The 13,541-nt window shown below is 39.2% G+C and overlaps 1 protein-coding gene across 1 annotated transcript in view; it reads left to right on the top strand.

Moving 5' to 3' along the window:
* Positions 1–13,541, top strand: part of BTAF1 (B-TFIID TATA-box binding protein associated factor 1) — a 110,675-nt gene that overhangs the window by 57,237 nt on the left and 39,897 nt on the right. Inside the window, exons 14-19 of the mRNA XM_049790790.1 lie at positions 917–1,037; positions 3,705–3,809; positions 7,218–7,367; positions 7,563–7,705; positions 8,284–8,458; positions 9,878–10,081. Coding sequence (XP_049646747.1) covers positions 917–1,037; positions 3,705–3,809; positions 7,218–7,367; positions 7,563–7,705; positions 8,284–8,458; positions 9,878–10,081 — 898 coding nt within the window. The remainder of the gene's footprint in view (positions 1–916; positions 1,038–3,704; positions 3,810–7,217; positions 7,368–7,562; positions 7,706–8,283; positions 8,459–9,877; positions 10,082–13,541) is intronic.

The following is a 13,541-nucleotide window of genomic DNA, read 5'->3' on the forward strand; positions in this document are numbered from 1 at the left end:
TATGACATTTCTACACAATGGAATACTATATAGCTCTTAGAAAAATGAAGCCATGAAATTTCATTATACCTGAATAAATATGGATATTATGCTGATTGAAATGAGTCAGAAGAAAAGGGATAAACATAGAATGATCACACTCATTTTGTGGAGTAAATTTTTTTTAAAAAAAGTAATTTGGTAATAATACCCAAAGATAATAGAGATGAGGCCAGGAGGACTGGTCCATGGTAGGAAGCTCACTACAAAGAGCAAAGGAGTGTAGTTAAGGCAGAGAAGAGACCACAATGACAATGATAGCTGGAAATGATCACTCTGAAAAAGAATTAGGTGCTGAAGGGTGACAAAGTGATATGCATCTTTAGAAACAAACCACAGGGGCCGGGCGGTGGCGCTGGAGGTAAGGTGCCTGCCTTATCTGCGCTAGCCTAGGAGACGGACCGCGGTTCGATCCCCCGGCGTCCCATATGGTCCCCCAAGCCAGGAGCGACTTCTGAGCGCATAGCCAGGAGTAACCCCTGAGCGTTACCGGGTGTGGCCCAAAAAAAACCAAAAAAAAAAAAAAGAAACAAACCACAGTGTCTAAAAGAAAAAAAAGAGAAAGGAGAAAAATGTCTGTTTTAGTGGCTGGTGGTGGGGAGGACAAAGGGATACTGGGGACACCAGTGGTGGAAAATGTGCACTGGTAAAGAGTATTGTATATTATATGACTGAATCTCAATCATGAACAACTTTGTAACTGTGTATCTTGTGATTCAATTAAAGAATTTATTTAAAAAATGAGTTTTAGAATTAAGTGAATGTCAATATTAATTTAATTATCAAAATTAAACTACTCTGCATGGAAGTGGCAGGTTATATATCAGTTAAGTTTCAGCTGAGAATGAGTAAGTTTAATTTGTATTTATTTTGTTAGTATTCAACAGTCACTTACAGTTTTGGTACCACGTGTTTGGCCTTTTTTGCATCATACTATATCATCAGTACGAAGAGCAGCATTGGAAACTCTTTTTACATTATTATCAACCCAGGACCAGGTAAGCACTATTACTAATTTGTAGTAATTTTGAAATTTATATAAATTCCATTTTTAGATTATATCAAACCACTAGGTTGTTCTTGTTACATAAGATCAGAAGCAGTTTGACAACCATAAGATTATCAATTTGAAGGTTCCATTTTTTTTTGTTTTAGATTGTATTCCCAGCATTTTAAACAGAGCACACATAGAAGGCTTTTAGTAAATATTTGTGTGTTTTGTTTTTTTTTTTTGTTTTTTTTTTTGTTCTGTTTTGATTTTTGTTTTTGGGCCACACCCAGCGGTACTCAGGGGGCTACTCTGAGCTCTGGCTCTGAGCTCAGAAATCGCTCCTGGCAGGCTCAGGGGAATATATGGGATGCTGGGATTCGAACCACAGTCTCTCCTGGATCAGCTGTATGCAAGGCAAACACCCTACTGCTGTGCTGTCTCTACAACCCGTAGTAAATATTTGTTAATGAAAGATTGAGACATTTTTTTCTGTCAGATGACCTGTTTTTCAAACTGTGCTTCTTCTACTTGGTTGATAGGTAGTTCACTAGTCAACATAGATTATGAATCTATACTCGAATCCCTGCAATAACTTTGCCAGTAGAATTGCCATCCATGCTCTTGCTCCCTCTTTCAGATTGAGATTACTCAGTCTTTAAACTATGGTTTTTCCAAAGATAATGGGGCTTCAATAGTCACATATTGAAGTGCCTACAGAAATCATTTAGATATTATCAGTATGTGAAGGGAATTTGTTGATGATTTAGGAGTCCTTGGTGTGTTTATAAAAGACTTCACAATACTAGTTTAAGAATAACCCAGCTTTTAGGTCTAACAAAATACTAGAATTAGGAAAATTATATCCATAGGGAACCCATTGTTCTCTTTCCAGGTCTCTCTTTTTTTTGTTTTTTTTTTTTGTTTGTTTGTTTTGTTTTGTTTTGTTTTGTTTTTGTATCACACTCAGCAGTGTGCAGGGGTTACACTCAGAAATCAATCCTGTCAGGCTCGGGGGACCATATGAGATGCTGGGATTCGAACCACTGTCCTTCTGCATGGAAGGCAAACGCCTTACCTCTATGCTATTTCTCCGGCCCCTAGCTTTCTTTTCTTTTCTTTTTTTTTTTTAATTTCTCCCCTTTTGGTGTTTGGGCCACACCCAGTGATGCTCTTGGGTTACTTCTGGATGTGTACTCTGCATTCAGGTGGTCTGGGGGGGGGGGGGCGCGACTCTATACCAGGTATCAAACCCAGGTCGACTTCATGCAAGGCAAGTGCCTTAATCTCTTCAGCTCTCATTCCCCCCTTTATTTAAAGGTAGCTAAGGCATAATGAATTGACCATGCTAGTTAAGGCTATTGTAGTGTATTTTTAAATTTTCTTTAAATCATTTAGAGAAGATATAATCCTGGTCCTGTCTTGTCATTAACTTTCCATTAGCTATAAAATTATTGTTCTTTCTAAATTATTATATTATCCTTAGAGCTCCTAACTTTATGGAATTTTAGAAAAAATTTTCCAGGGTCTCTTCAGTCCCTTCTATTTTGTGCTTTGTTTCATGGTACCAGGGAAAAAACCTTGGCATATGGTTCCATGTCTTCACACATGGAAGGCAAGTACTCTAGTGCAGACTTACATTCCTATCCATCTTTGTAGTTCTGATTAAAATATGATATGTATTGTGAGCTAATAAGTAGAATAATTTTTGTTGGCTAGTTAACTTGTGAGCATGTAATTACTTGATCAACTATAGATTATTGTGAGAGTACTTTTATTTATTTATCTATTTATTTATTTATTTATCTATTTATTTATGTTTTTGGGTCACACCTGGTGGTGCTCAGGGGTTACTCCTGGCTGTCTGCTCAGAAATAGCTCCTGGCAGGCATGGGGAACCATATGGGACACCAGGATTCGAACCAACCACTTTTGGTCTGGATCGGCTGCTTGCAAGGCAAATGCCTTGCTATCTCTCTGGGCCCATGAGAGCTTGACACATGATAGATGTTGAATTATAATTTCTGTGTTTGATTTGGGAGAGTTTTTGAATTGTTGAAAAAATTTCATAAAATAATGTACTAAATATAGACTTAAAAATGTATTCTCCTGAAATTGGAATCAATGTTATATTACGCTGACTATGAATACTAGATATTGAATTTTTAATGCTAATATTTCTGAGAACTGTGCCTTTTTTTTTTTTACCAGATATCAAAAATTCCCCTGCTTAAAATAGATTTGTTCTATATAGAACCTTAACCCTGGTCAAGTGTAATAGTAGTTCACTGATCATTGTTTTCAGTTTTCCTAACAAAGCAGTGAATAATGTACAAAGAGCTTATTGCTGATTTGCTTGTGTTCCCATATAAAGAGTGATTTCAACTTATTTGAAGCAACATTTAGTGGTGTTAGCAGATTCTCCAGCTTCCCAGAAGTCATATATTATCTAATTTCTCTAAACCATTATTATAATAAAAATGTATTTATAGTATTGTTGCTGTTGCAAAATTTTCCAAAACTTATCACTAGTTCAACTTTAATAAAAGTCCTTTATCAAATTATAATCATATAGTCTTACTATAAACTGCCGTTGGACATAAGATGTTGAAATAAGTTGGTACCTACATTTTATGCTTTATCTTTTAAACAACTTGTATTCTGTTTTTATTTCTAGAATTCTTCATCTTGGCTTATTCCTATCCTGTCTGATATGCTGCGACATATTTTTCAATTTTGTGTTTTAGAAAGCAACCAGGAAATTCTGGACCTCATTCACAAGGTATAGAATGAGTATATTTGTAGCTCTTTTTTCAGTAACCTGGTAGATTATTACAAATTTTCAAAATACCTGTACATTCATGATGGAATGTTAGAAGCTATCAGATCTATAGTCTGAAGATCTGTAAACAGAGACAGAAATGGTTTTGCTTTCTGTTTTGGGATCACAACTATAAGTGGTAATGGCTCATCTCTCACTCCTAATGTTGCTCTTGATCAGGAGCACCCTAAACTTGGACTGGGACAGATTATGTGTTGGCTTCATTTAAGACAAGAGCCTGAATCTACTTGTACTCCAGCAGAAAAAAAAATTTTTTTTTTTTTTTTTTGGTTTTTGGGCCACACCCGGTGACGCTCAGGGGTTACTCCTGGCTATGCGCTCAGAAGTCGCTCCTGGCTTGGGGGACCATATGGGATGCCGGGGGATCGAACCGCGGTCCGTCTCCTAGGCTAGCGCAGGTAAGGCAGGCACCTTACCTCGAGCGCCACCGCCCGGCCCCAGAAAAAAAATTTTTAATGAAATACAATAGTTAAACCCTATTTGGTCATGCTTCCTTTTATTGTGTAATTTACCAACCAAGTATTTTCAGTATTCTGATAACCTCTAGACAGAAAATAAAATGAATGTTACCTACTATCACTTATTTTGCTGTTAGGATGCATATTGATCATTTTATAAAGTAACATTTGGGGTTAATTTGGGTTTTTGTTTTGTTTTATTTTGGTTTGGTTTGGTTTTTTTTTTTTTTTTTGGTCACATCTGGCAGCGCTCAGGGGTCACTCCTGACTCTGTGCTCAGAATTTGCTCCTGGCGGGCATGGGGGACCATATGGGATGCTGGAATTCGAACCACTGTCTGTCCTGGATCGGCTGCTTGTAAGGCAAACACCTTACCACTGTGCTATCTCTCCAGCCCCAGTTAATTTGTAATATACAGTCTAATAGTTTAGGCTTGTACTTCTTTTTTTTTCAGACATGGTTATTTTGAATTTTTTCTTTATATTATTTTGGTTTTTGGGCCACTGTTGGCAAAGTAGTACATGGGGAACTGAGAATCAGGCTTCTTACATGCTAAGCATGCAATCCAGCCCTCTGAGCCATTGTTCCAGTTCACTTTTTTTATTTTGCTATTTGGACCACACACAGTGATGCTCAGGGGTTACTCCTGGCTATGCACTCAGAAATAGCTCTTGACTTGGGGATCCATATGGACATTGGGATATCAAACCGCAGTCTGTCCTAGGTTAGTACGTGTAAGGCAAATTCCCTATCACTTGCGCCACTGCTTTGGCCCCATATCTTGGAATATATGAGGTGCCATTTGATACATTTAATAAGTTTTGGTGGAGTGGGGGACCACACTTCTATATTTAAAGGTTATTTTGGCTCTGGACTCAGGAATGAAACCTCCTGGTGGTGCTTGGAGGATTGTATAGGGTGTCAAGGATCAAACTTGGGTTAGATGTGTGCAAGGCCATTGTGCTAATACTCTGACCCCTTTTAACACATACAATAATTTTTCAGAGAAATTGACATTCATTTACAATCTATTAAATTATGTTTGAATTAATTATTATTCTGTGCAGGGCTCATTGTTAACAGACTTTTTTTTTTTTTTTTGGTTTTTGGGCCACACCCGGCAGTGCTCAGGGGTTACTTCTGGCTGTCTGCTCAGGAATAGCTCCTGGCAGGCACGGGGGACCATATGGGCACCGGGATTCGAACCTATACCACCTTTGGTCCTGGATCGGCTGCTTTCTATCTCTCCGGGCCCCGTTAACAGACTTTTTTTTTTTTTTTGCATGCTGGTCCTAAGTCATTTAATGTAGGTATCAAGAAAGGTAGTTTGGGGGTCGGGGAGATAGCACAGTGGTAGGGCGTTTGCCGTGCAAGCAGCTGATTCAAACAGACAGTGGTTCAAATCCTGGCATCCTATATGGTCCCCCGTTCCTGCCTAGATCAGTTTCTGAGCAGGAGTAATCCTGAGCACCGCCGGGTGTGACACCCCCCCCCCCCACACCAAAAAAAAAAAAAAAAAAGAAAGGTAGTTTGAGTAATATTATAAATAAATATTTATGCTGCTATTTTTACTAGAATGTTTTATTTTTTTACTGTTACATTTTGAAGCTTGTATTGAATATAGGATCACTTTACTGTTTATATGTTCAGAAGATTTTAGTAATTCATTATGCTTTCAGTAATACTTCTTTTTTTTTTTTTTTTTGGTTTTGGTTTTGGTTTTGGTTTTTTTTTTTTTTTTTTTTTTTGGGCCACACCCGGTGACGCTCAGGGGTTACTCCTGGCTATGCGCTCAGAAGTCGCTCCTGGCTTGGGGGACCATATGGGATGCCGGGGGATCGAACCGCGGTCCTTCCAAGGCTAGCGCAGGTAAGGCAGGCACCTTACCTCCAGCGCCACCGCCCGGCCCCTTGGTTTTGGTTTTTGTGTCACACCTGGCAGTGCTCAGGGGTTCCTCCTGGCTCTCTGCTCAGAAATAGCTCCTGGCAGGCACAGGGTACTATATGGGATGCCGGGATTCAAACCAGCCACCTTAGGTCCTGGATCTGCTGCTTGCAAGGCAAATGCCACTGTGCTATCACCCCCCCCCAAAAAAAAAAAAAAAAAACCACTTTTAACAATATTGTTTTATATTGCCTTTCTCAGTGGGCAGTATAAAAACCTACCCAAGATTTTTTTTTTGGGGGGGGGTGGGGGGGTTTGGGCCATACCCAGTGGCATTTGGGTGTTAGTCCTGGCTCTGTGCTCAGAAATCACTCCTGAGAGACTTGGGAGACCATATGGGATGTAAGGGATAGAATTCTATGGCCACTGCAAGGCAAACTTCCTACCCGCTATGCTATTGCTCTGCCCACCAAAGTTGGTGTGGTTTTTTTTGGTTTTTGTATTGTTGTTGTTGTTGTTGTTTGTTTTTTGGGTCAAATCTGGCAGTGCTCAGGGGTTACTCCTGGCTCTACACTCAGAAATCGTCCTGGCAGGCTCAGGGGACCATATGGGATGCCAGGATTTGAACCACCATCCTTCAGCATGCAAGGCAAACACCTTACTTCCATGCTATCTTTCTGGCCCCAAAGTCGTTTTAAGGACAAGTACTCAATATAAGAATTAACTCTTGGGGCCGGGCGGTGGCGCTAAAGGTAAGGTGCCTGCCTTGCCTGCGCTAACCTTGGACGGACCGCGGTTCGATCCCCCGGTGTCCCATATGGTCCCCCAAGCCAGGAGCAAACTTCTGAGCACATAGCCAGGAGTAACCCCTGAGCGTTACCGGGTGTGGCCCAAAAACCAAAAAAAAAAAAAAGAATTAACTCTTGCTATTCCTTCTTAAATTAGATATTCATAAAAATAAATCATACAAAAAATGTCACCTTTATGTTCATCTTTCACTTTCTAGGTTTGGATGGAATTGTTAAGCAAAGCTTCAGTTCAATATGTGGTAGCAGCTGCCTGTCCATGGATGGGTGCTTGGCTTTGTTTAATGATGCAACCGTCTCATTTACCTATTGATCTGAATATGCTACTGGAAGTGAAGGCAAAAGCCAAGGTATGTTTAGAGGGAAAATACCTTTGTGTGTTCATATTTGAGATCTTGAAAAATTACAGTGATGTTATTCATTACGTTTTGTGAAAAGAATTATAATATTTTACTAGAATTACACAAATGAAATGTTAATATTGCCTTCTAAATTTTAATGATTGATTTTTAATTACCTGGAGTTATCCATATTCTCTGTCTTAGGAAAAAACGGGTGGTAAAGTGCGCCAAGGTCAAAGCCAGAGTAAAGAGGTCCTTCAGGAGTACATTGCAGGTGTGGACACTGTTATGGAAGATCCTGCCACCAGGGATTTTGTGGTCATGAGAGCCAGAATGATGGCATCCAAGTGAGTATAACAGACTTAAGTGTTGTTTTGGGGTCTTTTTGTTTTCTGGGTTATCTTTAACAGTGCTCAAGACTTACTTCTGGGTCTGCACTCAGGGATCACTCATGGTGGAGTTGGGGTTCTGAGGATTGAACTCAGGTTGGCCAGGTGTATGGCAAGCACCCTACTTGCTGTACTATCTCTGGGCAAATTCAAGGGTTTTTTTTTTTTTTTTTTTTTAAACCAGAAAACTCCTATGTCTATCATTAGTATTTCATTTGTTACCATGTAAGAAAAATACTAAAAAATATTTTTAGGGCCTGGAGAGATAGCATGGAGGTAGGGCGTTTTGCCCTGCATGCAGAAAGACAGTGGTTCAAATCCCGGCATATGGTCCCCTGACCCTGCCAGGAGCGATTTCTGAGCATAGAGCCAGGAGTAACTCCTGAGCGCTGCTGGGTGTGACCCCAAATTTTTTTTCTTTAACTTATATTTTTGTGAAGATAGAAATTATGGCATTTTTGGGTAAAGTTATGATTTTCATCGGGAGAAGTATTTTAAGCGAATTTTGTAGTGACCTCTTATCTTCTTACTATTAGGTTATTGGGAGCTCTTTGTTGCTGTATTTGTGACCCAGGTGTAAATTTGGTAACCCAGGAAATTAAACCAGCTGAATCCCTGGGTCAGTTACTACTGTTCCATTTGAACTCCAAATCTGCCTTACAGAGAATTAGTGTTGCTTTGGTAGTCTGTGAATGGGCTGCTTTACAAAAGGTAAGAGATTTTTCCCAAAAGTAATGAAATCCTTTTCTTTCATTAACTGTTAAGATTATTTTTTATTATAATATACAAACAAAATTGAAAATTTTCTCTGTACAAAAATATAAATTATATGAATGTACTCTAAATTTCTTTGAAACATTTTTTCCCATTTTGCTTTTAACCCTCAACACTTTTCTTAGAAAGTCCAGTCTCATACCTGAAATTGTCAGCTTGCCCATTCTTAATATTCGCTCTCTGATCCTACCATCTGTTTAAGTGTCCCTGTTAAAAAGTGTATGTGGAAGCTGTCCAGAGATTATTGCTCATTCATCCCTATATATCTCTTCGATATTCCTGAAACTATAAAAGACAAGAGGCTTTGAGTACTAGAGATCTATCTATTTGAGTAGTAGCAAGGGCAGAATTTTTGGTCACAGGAAGAGTAACATATCTGCATTTGAACCCAAATCTTCATCTTTCCAAATAAGACTGTTTTCTTTGTAGCCCCTTTAATCTTGAATTTTTAACCCAGTATATAATTGTGTATAAAACTTGCTTCCTGCTGGCTTTGTTTATTCCATTGACTGGCATTCTGGAAATTTAACTGTCTGCACTTGCTGTGAGAGTTATTATTACTGCCTCTTAGCAGTCTGTCAAAGCTGTGTCTAAAAGTAATTGAGCCATGCTTTGTTACAACTGAGACCCCAGCTTTGCCTCTGGAAAGAATCAAGGCTCATCTGTTTTTAGGCAGGACTCGGTGTGCCGGAGAGGCAGTGATGATGTGTTTTTGTGCCTCTCAGACTCAGCAGCAAGTGTTGACAGTTCGGTTTCTGGACCCTCACAGAGCTTCTCTGGACTTAGTCTGTGAAGCCAGACTGATCACCCAGATCCCACAGAACCCCTCATGGCTCACCACTGAAGCCATTCCCCCTCTGTTGGGGCAGGCAGCAACCAAAGAGAGTGGGAAGGGTTAGTTAAATTTGGGGGCAGGTAAGTAGCTTTTCAATTATATATCCATTTCTGTAGTATGGCATGTGAAGCTATTGGCTCAACAGTTAAGAAATCTAATGAGTTTTAACATTTTTTTAGTGCATGCTAAGTGTTTATTTTCTGACTGCTCATTTTTATAGTTGTATATTTTTTAAATCTTTATGTGTGCATAAATGTGAAATAAGTTTAAAGTGAGCGTAATCAGGTAGAAAATTTAATGGAATGTTATAGTTCCATGTGCATGTCTGAGTCATTTGTATTAAACTTTTTTTGTAGTTTGGGTGTGATAGCTTCTTTTCGTACACTAACTTGTTCTGAAATATAACAGAACATAGGTTCAAAAATCATTAGTAATGTAAGATGTGATAGTTGCAAGTGAAGATTTGAGCATCTGCAGAATTATGCTTATTCATGTTTGCTCTCACTATTGTTATATTTTAGGATTGTAAAGCTGTTACCCTAGCTGTGCAGCCACGTTTACTTGATATCCTTTCAGAACATTTGTACTACGATGAAATTGCTGTTCCATTCACGCGAATGCAGAATGAGTGTAAACAACTTATTTCATCTTTAGCTGATGCACATATTGAAGTTGGTAATAGAGTGAACAACAGTGTTTTTACAATAGATCAAGCTAATGATCTGGTGAGTAACTTGTAATTTAAAGAAGTTAAAATATTTATTATAGTGGGACATGAAACAAAAAGTATATGCAAATGTCTCATGTCATATGACAACAATATGTTTTTGTTTGTTTGGTTTGGTTTTTGGGCCACACCCGGTGATGGTAGGATTACTCCTGGCTATGCACTCTGAAATTGCTCATGGTTTGGGGGACGATATGGGATGCCAGGGGATCAAACCGCAGTTCATCCTAGGCTAGCACGCACAAGGCAGACCTCTACCGCTTGTGCCACTGCTCCGGCCCCAACAATATACGTTTTAAAATTTGTGACTTGGCTTAGTAAATAATCCTTAATCTTAGAAAGACTATTACATTGATTAAGAGAATGTTAAATATTTTAGGTGATATTTTGACGCGACTGCTAGCTCTCTGCTGGGAAGACTGTGAGCACACATTCTCTCTTGAAGTAAGAGAATGCACAAGTGTCATTTTTATTTTTGTTTTAATCTCTTACAACCCAAGAAACCAAAGCACCTCTATTAGAAAAGTTGTTCATATTTTTGTTTCTTTACAACACAAAGGCAAGTGGAATTGTCAAAACTTAGATAAATAGGGGTCAATTTGAAATGATTGTTATATATATCAATGGTGTTACTAAAATAATTGTATGAGGATTTACTGGGCTGTGATTAGTGCCAGCTGAGCCTTCTGTGTTATTATTTAGGGTCTCTGAGCTTGGTGGTCTTTGTAACTTTCCCATCAGATTTGTTTTGATTCCACAGGGCTGATACCAATTATGAAATTTTGGGGGTACTGCAAGCCACCATGAAGTTGAGAATCTATAGATCTGGCACATATTTGATGGCTAGGCAGTTTAATACAGTTAAGCTGTAGATGTGGACTGTTTCTGTTGAAATATGTCAGGTGTGCCAGTGGGCTGCTGTGCCTTTAGGCAGAAAGGGGGAATCTGTGCCCATCATTCTGAAAAGGCCTTAGAGTTTTCGATTTGGACCTGGAAAGAATCAGTGGCCATTATTTTTCTTTTGGAACTTAGTCCACAATTTGTTCTAAACTATGTTTTCCCTCCTTCCTTTTCTCTCTTTCTTCTTCCTCATTTTGCTTCACTGTCACTTCTGACTTAAATACAGCCAACAACTAGGAATGAGGCAAAAACAGTGGAAGCAAAGAGCAAGAGAACTGATCCTTTGTAGAAATCTTCAGAGGGTGGGGTGGGTGGTATGACAGTGGGAAGAGGAGAAATGGGATAGGTCAGAGAAGCCATCACTAACACTGAAAGAGTGAAGTGGTCACTCTGGACCAGGACAAGATCCTGAAAAGAGGAAAGTGAAATGCATAATACCTATTAGTAGGGTATATCACTGTGCCTAAAAGGGAAACAAAATAAGAAAGGAAAAATGAAAGTAGTGCCTGCCAAGCAGCAGGCTGGGGTCAGGAATGAAACTGGGGACATTAGTGGAGGGAAGTGGACACTGGTGAATGGATTGGAATTTGAACATTGAAACTCAATCATGAATAAATTGGTAACTAATACATGGAGATTCAGTTAAAAATTTTTAATTGGGGTCGGAGAGATAGCATGGAGGTAAGGCGTTTGCCTTTCATGCAGGAGGTCATCAGTTCAAATCCCGGTGTCCCGTCCCATATGGTCCCCCGTGCCTGCCAGGAGCCATTTCTGAGTATGCGGCCAAGAATAACCCCTGAGCACTGCTGGGTGTGACCCAAAAACCACAAAAAAAATATATTTTAATTAAAAAACAACAAAGAGGGATTATTATGGTAGTGCTGTGGGTGTCAAACCCAGGTTAGCACATGCAAGTCTATGCTCTCTGCCATTGAATCACACCCTGGCTTCAGAATTTTTTCTTTTATTGATTTTGGGTGGGGGGGTGGTCACACCAATGGCTCTCAGAGATTATTCCTGGCTCTGTGCTCAGAAATCGCTCTTGGCAGGCTTGGGGGACCATATGGGATGCCGAGGATCGAACCCAGGTCTGTCCAGAACCCAGGCAAACATCCTACCACTGTGCTTTCACTTCGGCCAGTTTTGTTGACTTTTGATAAGGTGGAAGACAAACAGTGCTTAAAGTGCCAGGACTACTTCTGCTGTATAGGGACTAAAGAGATGGTCTAGTGGCCTTGTATTGCAGATGACCCAAGTTGGATCCCAGCCTACATAATCTGTAAAGCACCAATAAAAAGAAAAGTGCCCTTTTAAAAATCTACAGTCATAAATCTTGCCAACATTTTCTTTCAAAAAGTATCATGTGTATTCTTTCTTTGTTTTCATTGCCAAAAAGCCTAGTCTGAGACTTTAGTAATTTAATGACTATGTTCTGACTAATCTGTTATGTTCTCAGCAGTCTCATTATTTCTCAAATTTCCTCCATTAATTAGCATTCTTTTTGTAAAATGCTACTCCACTTACTTTCTGTGCCTACTCATTCTCACATCTGAGTTCCTGTTAGGTTTATCTGGAATTATCTACTTTAAATCCTGTTGGTTTATTTTAGAGGCATCTTAGGGCCTTTTCTCATATGTAACCTGTGTTTAGGTCCTGATAAATCCTTTTCGATTTCTTGAACAATATTCTACTTCACTTCTACTTTTAGATTTCTGTTACAAAACTTTATCTGTGACTCCTATTTTATCCACTCTCTTAAAAACAGCATTGAGTTAGAGATAGTATAGCAGGTAGGGCTCTTGCATTGCACCTGGATGGCCTGGGCTTGATCCCCAGCATCCCATATGGTCCCCCAAGCACCAACAGGAGTAATTCCTTATCACAGAAACATGAGTAATCCCTGAGCATTACTGGGTGGGTAATCCCTGAGCATTACCTTGACCACCCAAAAAAACAACAAACAACCCAGGATAAGGGCTAAAACAATAGCACAGTGGGCCAAATGCTTACTTTACATGGTTTTCTGAGTATCGCTGACTTTGCAGAGTCCCTCCCAGTACAGAACTAAGAGTAGTGAATAGCACTTGGTAAAACAAAGTCCAGCATGCCATTATGAAGTTCCATCAATCTTATTTGTCTACGTTTGCATCTTTCTTCTTCATCAGTCTTATTTTTTGAGTGCATGAAGACATTGTTTCATACCTACCTTTTCTAGTTTGTGGTAATCGTAAAAAATTTCTACGGCTAATTTGAATCATTGAAACTATATGGCATATCCAGAGATAGAACCCAGGTGGGCTACATACAAGGCAAGAGTTCATCTTCTGTACTGTTGCTCTAGCCTCCACCATTAAAAAAAAACAAACAATAAAACTATTAGCCTCTCTTATTTATCTGGGCATTTTATTGCCAGTTGGGAAGTCAAATAATAAAAACAGGTAGCAACATTGAACCTCTTAACAACAGCTACCCCAAATATTTTTCTAGACCATGGGATATAGCATTTATGATAGCAAGTGCACAGTATTGAGACCCTGTGTTTGCTCTTTAGTACCATA

The sequence above is a fragment of the Suncus etruscus genome, chromosome 17 (genome assembly GCF_024139225.1).
Source record: "Suncus etruscus isolate mSunEtr1 chromosome 17, mSunEtr1.pri.cur, whole genome shotgun sequence".
NCBI classification, from domain to species: domain Eukaryota; kingdom Metazoa; phylum Chordata; class Mammalia; order Eulipotyphla; family Soricidae; genus Suncus; species Suncus etruscus.